At 31.3% G+C, this 12017-nt stretch overlaps 1 protein-coding gene across 1 annotated transcript; it reads right to left on the bottom strand.

The window, feature by feature from the left end:
* Positions 1-3612: 3612 nt before the first annotated feature.
* Positions 3613-4281, bottom strand: LOC120070931 (dynein light chain 1, cytoplasmic-like). The gene is made up of 2 exons (XM_039022843.2): positions 3965-4281; positions 3613-3875 (listed from the first exon to the last, which is right to left on the bottom strand). Exons 1-2 carry the CDS (start codon positions 4100-4102, stop codon positions 3732-3734), a joined length of 282 nt encoding a protein of 93 aa, XP_038878771.1. The 5' UTR covers positions 4103-4281; the 3' UTR covers positions 3613-3731.
* Between the last annotated feature and the right edge of the window lie 7736 nt (positions 4282-12017).

The raw sequence follows: 12017 nt of genomic DNA, 5'->3' as shown, positions 1-12017 counted from the left end.
GCATGATTCTATTTTGATGGGTTAAATTGCTATAACTTGCTATGGTTGGATTGTTGAGATTGTTCTGAAAACTCATGAGATATGTTACTATGTTTATTATAATATGCATGGTTTGTTATGATTTTGGACGATGTATGATGTATGTAAGACTGATGGTGACTGTTAGCACCTTCATCGAACTGTGATCATCCTCTAAGTATGTTTCGGCATTCTAATGGGATCGCCAACTACGATTGTGTTATTGTGACTCTTCAGAGTTACTTCTTATGAAAGCGTGCCTTCAAATTCACTCCTTATGCCTATGTCTATGCCTATGTCAGAATGTACACATTTGTCTTGATAAGGATACTAACATTTGCACCCAGTGAGCCTAGTAGTGGGTCACTTAGTGGGTATTTTTATACTCATTTTGTTATCTATATTTTTTTTTTAGGTAAAGAAAAGAACAGAACTACAGATTGACGAATGATAAGAGGAATTTGTGACCAGGCCTTAGGACTTGACAACACTTCCGCATATGTTTTCCTTATGTTTACAAATTTTAGCTTTGTAATTAAACCTTTAAATTCTTTTAATATTTCATTTGTTTTTAATTTCTATTTAATTTATTATAAACTAAGGCTAAGGGTATCTGGAGCAGAGATTTTATGTTTTTTTTTTTCATATATAGTTTTTATAGCAAAAAGTTATTGTATTCTTTTGAACTTAGTTAAATTATGTGAAAAAACCGTTTCAAGATTTATGCATGCAATAATAGTGGTCTAATTTCCATTTTAAAAGGTTAGGTCGTTACAATTTTTTTTACTTAAAAATCATTTCAAACAAGTCAGGAGAAAGAAGTGGAAGCATCTTACCATTTGTCATCTACACGTACTTTTTGGAAAAGAAAATTGAAGGATTCAATAATGCAATTGATATCATTGATTAAAGATTGCAAAGATACAAAAAGTTTACATACTGAAACTGACCCTAGGATTTGTGACGTTTTTGGAGGAGAACATGATTTCTAACATCCCATCCCACACGCCAGAGAAGGCGACCTTTGTCCTTGTCAACAAGCAAATAAAGAAGAAAGTGCCTTCTTTTCTTTCAAATTAAAGTTTATGACTTTATTCTCAATTTTTTTCCTAAATGTTAATCATAATAGAAAATTTCAATCTCGAGATTTCGTATGTTTGAAATTTCGGTAATTTTGGTAAGGGAACAATTTCGATTTATCTCTACTTCTCGAGATTTTCATCCAAATTTCAAATTTTTTTTAGTAATTAGTTATGCTATCTCGATAGAAAATTTTCTTTTTTATTATAAAAATTATTTTCAAGAAACTACATATTTACTTTTAATTTCATTCAAGCCTTTTTCGTTAAATTTTTACATCATTTCATCTCAAAATTGAATTAAGGTGAGTTTTATTTTTTTTACCATCCTAACCATTTTCAAGAAATCAAAATTGAGAAAAATAATATATATTTATTTTTAACTTCATTCAATTTTTTTTTATTCAATTTTATATCATTTCATCTATTGAACTGATGTAAGTTCTCTAATATTCCTCACATTTTCTCTCAAACTCTATTGGCAGAGTTTTCTTTTTCTTCTTTTTTTTCTCTATATGTTGAGTTATATTTAATGTTATACATTTTGTATCCGTTAACATTTACTCATATATTTTACAATATAAATCTAAGTGTTGTCATATTTCATATAATTGATTATAAAAAATAGTTAGTTCTAGTATAGTTTAGCCACAATTAAAGTTTGAGTATAGTAATTTGAACCTTCAGCAAATACATGTCAATTATGAATTGGGATAAAAAGATTTGAATCACAAACCTCGTAGTTACTAGTATGCTCATATGTTAGTTGAGTTAGACTCATTTTGATACCTTTTTTCTTTGAAATTCTAAATACAAATACATAAAACTATATGTAAACGTAACGTTGTAAAATTCAAAGAGGCTTTCAATTTATTTGAAAAAAAAAATCATAATCACGTTTTGTTAATTATATGACTTAGAAAATGCAATGATATGCAACATTTTCAAAATTAAAATAAATTAATTTGGAAAAATTTGGGACATACCATGAATGATAAATTTGCCACAAAGGAAAAATAATTATTTTCTACTTTCTAATAAGTCAAAAAAACAAATGCGTCAGACTCTATAGTTAGAGAGAGAATTTAAGATGTCTTCTATTCTAATGGATCATTATTTATTTATTATTTTGTATTTATTACATCAATTCATATTTCATACATTTACGGTTAAAAAAAGAAAATTAATGGGATAATGTTTTTTACAAATAAGTTCAATTTGCCAAAATAAAGTCATAAGATCAGAGACCTTTAATCTATTTGACAAAAAAACAAAAATTGCACAAATATAATTTTTTTGGTACAATCCAATGCAACAACATAATTCAAAATTAAAAAAAAAATTATCGATAAAAAACCATAAGATTGAGATGTACTTTGAATCATACACTTTCCTATAATTACCATTGTCATGGGTCAGATACATTGCCAAAAAGAGAAAAAGATGAAAAATTTATTTGCCAACGAAACTCTTATAAATGCACAAACTATTTATCGGCAATGGAAAATATGTGTTATAATAAACCATTTGATCTTTTATTATGAAATTAGAAAATATTCAAAGTTATTGCATTTATGTGTGTTATAATAAACCATTCGATCTTTTATTATGGAATTAAAGTTATTGCATTTTTTTTATTAAAAACTCTTCATATTCACCTTAAAATGAAAAACATGGTTATGCTTAGATGAAAATTGGTTTTAATGCCTTTGATGGAAAATTTGTAAAAATTAATGAGAGATACACAAATTAATGAAAAGGAAGTGGGAGTGGTGATTAGGTATTATATGGTAAGACTTTATACTAAATTGTCTTAGAAAGATTCTCCATCCAAGCTATTAGAACATAAAGATAAGTATATGTGATAGATTTTATTTAAAGAAATAAATTTGAACAAATTTGAACGGAAATTGGTCAATAATTATTTGGTTTAAAATATCATTTTTGTCCAAGCTATACTTTTAAAATTTGTCCACTTTTAATTGTTGCATTTTCAATTGTCTAATTTTAATTTATGTACTTACAATAAATTTCAAATTTAATTTTCATTGCTGGTTTTTATTTTTTACATTTAAAAAACTTTTCGTTATGTATTAATATTTTTTTACCATATTTCTTGTATTATATTATTATCATTATTTAACTAATTTTAATAAAAAAAATAATTTTGAGAGATTAAATTTAAGATTTATTGAAAATAAAATTCAACGGCTTAGAGATGGAAGCCAAATTATTAATATAACAAACAATTTTATTTGTGGTAAATTAGAGGATATGTTCTGAACGGCATTCCTAGCATAAACTTTTTCTTCTTCCTTTTTATTTTATTTTTGACTTTTTAGAAATATTCCAAGTCCAACTTCATTCTTGGACGTTGTCAAAATCTGGAATAACTTTCTAAAACAACACCATGTCAAATTTTGAAATAAAAAACAAAAACTAATTTTGGAAACTTGATATAAATTGCAATAACAATTAAGAAAAAGGGCATATATATCTCAAATAATGAAGAGAATTACGAAAGAAATGAGAATAATTAAGGGAAATTAGAAGATACATGTGACAATAGGGTTTGTAGTGATGTAAATAATAGGGAAGAAGAGGGAAAAGACGAGGGTGCCCCTGAAGAAGAACTTAATTAGAAGGGGATTTAAAGATGAGAAAATTGAGAGTTTCAAGAGAAAAATAGATGAAACTCCCCTTGGAATGAGTGAAGAAGCAGCCGAAATTGGAACCCACTACGCATTGCCAACCACTTCCGTAAGCCCGATCAAAATCCTAATTTTAATTTTAATTTTTAAAAATAAAAATGAAATAATTAAATAAGTTAATTATGAAATGAATAATTATTGTAGCGTATGGCGTACCTTCTTGATATGGGCAGCAAGAGAGAGAGAATCGGAGACGTCGAAGAGATCAAGGGCGTGAGAGGCAGAGGCCATGGCGTGACTCTGCATTTTTTCCGACATGTCGGTTTCTTTCACGGTGGCCTTCCCTTCCAACATCGTTTTATGTATCGGTATCGGCTGACGGCTGCTTCTTTAATTTCTTTATAGTGAATATGGAAGATTATTATTATTTATTATGGTATTATATAAGTGGAGAAATTAAAAAAGGGAATGCAAATCTCTGGCTGCCAAATTGGAATGGGGGATGGAAATACATAGGCGAAAAGACTAAAACAAACAAAAAACTCTCTCATCTTACTTTATAACGACTTGTTGGAGCTGACTGGTGGGTTGCGTATGGAATACTTCTAACCTTTTTCTACTTTTTTTTTTTTTTTTTAATTATTATTATCATTTATTTATTTATTTTCTTTTTTCTTTTTCTTCAGGGATTTTTAACTCACGTGAAAATCGAGCACTTTTTTTCCCTTTTTTCCCCACATTATCTCGCTCTATTTTTACTTTCTTTATCATTTTTTACCGTATTAATTCCTAGAGTAAAATAACTTTTTGGTAGTCTATAGTTTTTATTTAGTTTTTAGATTTCAAAATATTATTTATTTAGTTCTTTTAAGTTTTGAGTTTCATTTTAATTTAGTTCCTAGATTTCAAAATGTTACAATTTTGCTCTTAATATATGAGTTTTGCTCTAATTTGATCCATATGTTTCAAGATTTATATTTTTAGTTTTGATTTTCACTAAACATTCACTTTTTTTTTAGATTTAATTAATGTTAATAATTTAAAAATCATTAAAATCATTATAATTAATTACTCACGGTTGAATGAGAAATTTTGGATCAATCACAAATTGCCACCTCATTTACTAAATTAATGACGAAATTCCAAATCATTAAATTTGGGCTCAATTAGAAGTTGACATATGTCCTGAAGTTGAAGAAAAATTTCGATGACGTGGTTTTATCATGACCACTGAATCAGATAAGATTAATTTGACCCAATTTGATATTATTATTTGCCCATGGATCAACTAAGCCCAAGTCCACCTGTTAACTCTATAAATAGAGAAGCTTTCCTCATTTGGAGAGGTCAGCAAATCTATACTCTAGAGAGCTTATAGGAAATTCTCTACAATCAGAAGACTCCTTGACTCTTGAAGCTGACCACGCTTGAAGACTGGAGTCCTTTGGAGATACAAGCATTCTGAAGACTAAAATCCTTTAGAGATACAAGCATTCTGAAGACTGAAATCATTTGGAGATACAAGCATTCTGAAGACTGAAGTCTTTTGAAGAAACAAGCATTTTGACCACGCTTGAAGACTGAAGTCCTTTGAAGATACAAACATTCTTCCAAGACTCGAAGTTTAAGAACATCCACACGCCTTGCTTCTAAACATCAAGCATATGCATTCAACCGAGATAGAATCAAAGGATCAAGTACTAGAGATCGAACCATATCACATCAAACCAACATCAACATCAACACCAACTTAAGTTCAACTCCACGAAACAAGTTTCTCCGGAAGCCTCGTGTGAACACTAATCCTCCAAGAAGATCAACAAGCGCAAAGGCCGATTGTCCAAGAAGATAAACAAGCCAAAAGGTCGATCATCCAAGAAGATCAACAAGCCAAGGTCGATCATCTAAGAAGATCAACAAACCCAAAGGTCGATCATCCAAGAAGATGAACAAGCCCAGGGTCGATCATCCAAGAAAATCAACAAGCCTAAAGGCCGATCATCCAAGAAGATCAACAAGCCCAAAGGCCGATCATCCAAGAAGATCAACAAGCCCAAAAGCCGATCATCCAAGAAGATCAACAAGCTTAAAGACTATAGTTTATTTTGAAAGCATAAAAATATTATGTATTAGAAATTGTATTCACTTTCCACAAAATTAATACAAATACAAATTTCAAGTTCCATGAAATAAATTTCTATTGAAATCTCGTGCGAACACTCATAACTTTTATCATTTTTAAAATTAAATTCAAAATTTCACTTCATAATTATTTGCAATTAATAGAAAATTGATGTCAATGGTTGGAAATGAGCATTTAATAAAAATTTGAGGTTAAAAATGTAAACTCCTAAAATTCATGGACCAGATTGAAACAAAACTCAAATCTTAAGGGTAAAATTGTAACATTTTGAAATTAAGGGACTAAAATGTATGAAATAAAACTCCTTTAAGGACCAAATTTGTAACATTTTAGAATTAGGGACAAAAAAGAAACTAGATCCAAAACCTAGAGACCAAAAAGGTATTATTCTTATCAACTTTCAATTTCATTAGTTTGAACATTATTCTAAAATTTAGCATGAAAACCCCAAAAAAGTTGGAAAAATTAAAGGATAAAGTATTTTTCACAAAGGAATTTTAAAAAATAGAAAAATAAAAAAAAACTATTTATGCAAAATAGCGAATTTAATCTTCTTTGATAAAGGTTAATAACACTTGATAGAAGTCTATTAGTGTCTATCAGTGATAGAAACTAATAGAAGTCTATCATTGATACTATGTGATAGACGCAGATAAAAGTATATTAGTGTCTAACAATATTTTTTTCCCCCTTTTTTTCTATTTTTGTAAATAGTTTGATATTTTTCTATTCGTGAAAATTTCTCTTTCCACAATAAGGATTAGATAGTTATAAATTGTAAAGTGCAATGACTAAATTGATCATGATTAATATTTAGAGACTAAATTGCTACAAAATTTAAAAGTACAAAGATTCAACCATTACAAACTAAAGTTAAGAGATTAAATTCTTACTTTTATGGAAGTTCATTAACCAAAGAGGGTGCAAGACGGAATTCACTCCTACCCGCTTTTAGTGATAGTAGATAGGTTGTTCCCTTAAGTGATGATTCCAGGTCTTGAACAAGGGGCCTCACCTTCTCACTGGCCTGAGAATGACTTGATTTGGTGATTGGATCACAAACCAATTATTTATTAGAGGATCAGAGGAGCAAGATGTAATCTTGGGGGTAAAAGCTTTTGACCCAACCGTTATTACAAACAACCAGTGAAGGGTTGACTTACTGATTATGGTTAAATCAAGTGGATAAAAATATATCTACAATGAGAAGAGTGCAGCTATTAGGCTTTAGTTGAGTGACCCGACAGTTAAGAATGTTGATTAATTCAATTTAAAGAATTTAGTTAGTTAATCTCATATCGTTGGAGTTCATGATCTGTAGGTCCATTAGATCACCCTACTAGCTCACAAACAGACTAAACTTTAGAATAGCGTGGTAAGAGAATTTGAAACGTTCAAATTCGAATTAAGTGAATCAATAATTATATACGATATAATTAAATATTTAATTATTGAATTAAACGGAATTGGATAATTGGATAATATTTAAACATGATTTAAATACTAATTACATGAACAAAAATCCATGCTTGTGGAATTGGTGGTTTAATAATTTAATATTGGATATTAAATTGTTTTAATTAATTAAATTATTTAATTAATTATTAGAATTAATTTATTTAAAATTAATTTAGAATATTAATTTTTTAATTAATATTTTATGTAATTATTTAAAAAAAATTGAAATTTGATTTCAAATTAAATTGATTTGAATTTTATGTTAAAATTCATTTAAAATTAAAAATTAGAATAAGTGGGTTTTCCCTCTTCTTCCACTTTACCTTATACCATACAAATCCACTTCTTGAAAGTGGTTTTAGTGTCATTTCCTCGTGAAAGAAGGTTGCTTGAGAAGGAGATCGAAACTAATTGAACTTCAGCTGTTGTGACGGACATGCAATTTTAGAAAATTGAGGGAGAAGGGTTCTCTCTAGATCTTGACACTCAATCTGAAAATTCCAAAATTCCCTTTAATTGTATCTCATTTTGACCCACAATCCAATCTAAGATCCTAAAGAATAGTAGGGAAGATCAAGTGGTGGTCTACAAGCATTTGCAGTGAAGATTCAAGCTGAAACCGAAGGATTGAAGAGTTCTTCAAAGGTAATATCTTGAAACCCTATCTCTTTGTTCTGAACATGCTTGCTTGATTGCTAAAATTGATGGAATTAGAGTGCTTAAGGTCCAAATTGCTTCCGCTTGTTGATTGTTAACACCAAGACTTATAAACCTTGTTCTCTTGACCATGGACTACGAAGCCTGAAGGTTGTTCCATGTAAATCTCTTCTTCAAGTTCACCATTCAGGGTTGTAGTCTTTACATCCATCTGATGAACTAAAAGGTTATTTAGGACAGCTAGAGAAAACAACACATGGATTGAGGTGATCCTAGTCACATGGGAGAAAGTGTCAAAGAAATCTATATTTTCTCTTAGTCTGAAAACCTTAGCTACAAGTTTGGTTTTAACTTGGTCAATTGTTCCATCAAGTTTGAGTTTCTTCCTCAGGATCTATTTGCAACCTATTGCTTTGCAAATAGGGGGTAGGTTTACCAAATGTCAAGTCCTATTTGACTAAAGAGAGTCCATTTTATCATTTATAGCTTCATGCTATAGGTTGGCATCTACAGAGAACAAGGCTTCTTTTAGGTCTTTAGGATCTTTTTCCTACGTTATAGGTCTGGAAGTCATTTCCAAAGTCCTTGACAGTTCTAGTTCTTTTACTTTTCCTAAGCTCTGCGTCAGTTTCTTCATTAAGGGTCAGGCTTCTAATAGATGGTAGGCTACTAGAACTCTAGCTCATACTATTCCTAGATTTAAAAGAAAATCTATCCTTAAAGAAATTGGCATCATTTGACTCAATGATCACTTAAGGTCATAGAACCTATAGGCCTTACTATTTATGACATAACCTATAAAGACAGACTCATATGCTCTACTAGCAAGCTTTCTTTTTTTAGGGTCTGGTATTCTTACAAAGGCTAGACACCCCCAAGTTCTAAAGTATGACAGGCTAGGTTTCTTATTCTTAAGGACTTCGTAGGGTAAAGTTGGTTTTTAGATTTTAGTATTCTATTTATGATATAACACAAAATAAGGATAATTTGACCCCACCAATAAGATGTAGCTTCTAAATTAAGCAAAATAGCAACTACTAGTTCAGATAGAGTTATATTTTTTTCTTTTGCTTTTTCGTTCATTTCAGAAGAATAGGTGCAGTCTTTTCATGTATTATTCCATGTGAGTTATAGAATTCGTTAAAACTATATGAGTCGTACTCAGTTCCCCAATCACTAAGAAGTCTCTGAACCTTTCGATTAAAATGGTTTTCTACTTCAGTCACAAAAATTTTAAAGGCATCAAAAGCATCACTTTTATTTTTCAGCAAATATATGAACGTGAAATCCGAACAGTTATAATAAAAGTGATAAAAGTATATTTTACTATTCCTAGTCAAGACACCATCAAATTCACATAAGTCAGAATGAAGTAAATCTAGAGGCTCAAATTCCCTACGTATAGATTTATGCGAAGTCTTAGTTATTTTAGCCTGACTACAATGTTCACATTTATCAAATTCGTTCATAGATAACTTAGTAATCATTTTTAACCTAATCATGTTACTAATTAATCTTTTATTATCACGACAAAATCTAACATGTCAAACATTAAATGAACACAACATATAAACAGAAGATTTCATTTTATTCAAGTCTAGATTTAATTTGAACATGCCATCAATTGCATAATCCTTCCCTATGAATACATTATTCTTAGTGAGGGTATATAAATTTGTCCCTATTGTCTGAGTGAAGCTGGTCATGTCCAGGAGATAACCCGAGACCAGATTCTTTCTTATCTCCAGAGTGTGCAAGACTTCCTTCAAAGTGAGAGTCTTCCTAGAGGTAAATTTTAGCTCCACCTCACCGATTCCAAGAAATTTCGTTGAGTGGTGATCCCTAAATAATATGTTTTTATCCTTAGTTTTAGTATAAGATTTAAAGAGACTAAGGCCATGACAGATATGGCGTCTAGTGCCAGTGTCTATCAGCCACCCTACAGAGCCACCGGTCACATTTATTTATGTGATCATGGCTACCAACGACTCTTCTGTCATGTTCTTCTACTCTGCAGGATGACGCCTATTCCTACACTTGGCCATATGTTCAAGTTTGTCGCAGCTATAGCATAGAAATTGTACCGTTTCTCCTTAGGGTGGTTTCTATTTCTTCTGATTGTTCTGATTTTTGGATCCACGGTTCTGACCTTTCATCTTGGTTTTTTTTTGCTTTTGGTTAGGTTTCACAACAGCTGAGGTGGGCTTTCTCGATACAATGTTTACCTCCTCCCTCTGGTCCTGCTTCTGGGCTTCCTCTTCAATCCTCAGGCAGGTGATCAAACTCTCCAAGGAGAACTCCTTGGTATTATGCCTTAAGATATTCAAAGTCCTTCCATAACACAGGTAATTTGTCAACAATGATAGCAACTTAAAATTTCTCATTCAGGGGCATACCTTCGCTTATAATTTCGTGGACTATCTTTTGTAATTCATGAGAATGGACCTCCATAGACTTGTCATCCATCATTTGGAACTTCAAGTAATGGTTGATGACATACCTTTTTGAACCGACCTCCTCAGTGTCGTATTTTTTCTGCAGGGCATCACATGTTTCTTTTGCTGTCTTCATTGTATTATAATAATCATACAAATTGTCAATCAAACCATTTAAAATAATTTTTTTTGCATAAAAAATCTTTTTCTTCCCAAGCAGCTACATCTCTGATTTGTTTTTGGTCGGATCTTCCATTGGGATAGTTGCCTTCTCCGTAGTGAAGACGTTAGCAATTTTCTTGATGGTGTGAAGACATAATATCGTTTTGAGAAAGGGCCATCACAAAAGCGATAGATGAACAGACATCTTAAAATTGTTGGAACGGCAACCTCCATTGGAGAAAAAACAAGTACGATCAAACGACGTTAGACATCGGAATAGAACTTGCAAAAATAGAAAACTGTTACTGGCTTAGTCGCGGAGCTCACTCTCTTTAAGATGTTTTGCGGCTCTGCCCCTTGTGCAAGCAGTTCAACAATGGCCACACCATCCTCATGATAAAATAGTCCAAAAACACTGTCTCAAACGGAACTACACTGAAACCGGTAGGAAAACTCACATTATTCAAGACTGATATGCTCAGAAAATTGAACACGTAAAAAAATAGAAAAATGGAAGAGAAAAGGAGACTGTGAATTGTTTCTTGGTGTGTAAAACTGATGAAAGTGGGTGCATTTTATAGGCCTTGAAAGCCAATGGTAACGAAAAACGAGAGGGAGAAGAATACATGCAATCGTGGAACATGTGCGAGGACCATGCGTAAAAAGTGCACACGAGAAGATTGAAGAAAAATTTCCATTCTTATTTATTTTTAAATAATAAAAAATAATAAAAAAAATTATTATACCCACATTTATCTATCTCTTCACCTCCTTTAAAACATGGGTACCCTTTGGAGCCTAAACCCATAACTCAAGGTGAGGGTTTATAAAGGAGGTTCTACTTGTTAAACTTAGCAATGTGGTATTCTCAAAAGGTCTTTTTTTTCTCATTTAAAATTAAAATTTCACTAACAAATAGGAACAACAATGCCAAGAAAATAACAAGTTTGGGACAAAAATAACACCTAGGTATGTTTTGGGTCCAGGAGAGAGGGTTGGCTCAGGTCAAGACCCAAATCAATGTGCAAAATAGCTAATGGGACATGTCTTGCACATGTCCTGACCCAAAACATCACCTTAAAACCAAAATTGGTATAGGGGGAAGGTGTTCGCCCTCGGCTCAAGGTTGACCCTAACAAAATGCGAAATAGGGCACACCTCTCAACCTAGAGAGATGAGATATATCTTAAAACAATTTCAAAGCTTAATAGGGACAACCTAGGTTAACTACTTCTATAAATACATAATTATAACCACAGGAAAAGTAAGTCGATTGTCCACTTTGAAACCAGGGGTGTTTAGGGAATTAACCGTTGGATCAACACCATCACGTAGTGGAAGAAATAAGGATCCACAAGCATTCTAATTCATTAATTTTGGTTGAAAAGAAACATGCTAAAAATAGAGTTTAATG

The sequence above is a fragment of the Benincasa hispida genome, chromosome 2 (assembly GCF_027475165.1).
Source record: "Benincasa hispida cultivar pf3 chromosome 2, pf3_genome.v1.1, whole genome shotgun sequence".
NCBI lineage: Eukaryota > Viridiplantae > Streptophyta > Magnoliopsida > Cucurbitales > Cucurbitaceae > Benincasa > Benincasa hispida.
This window is presented reverse-complemented; position numbering and strand designations above follow the sequence as displayed.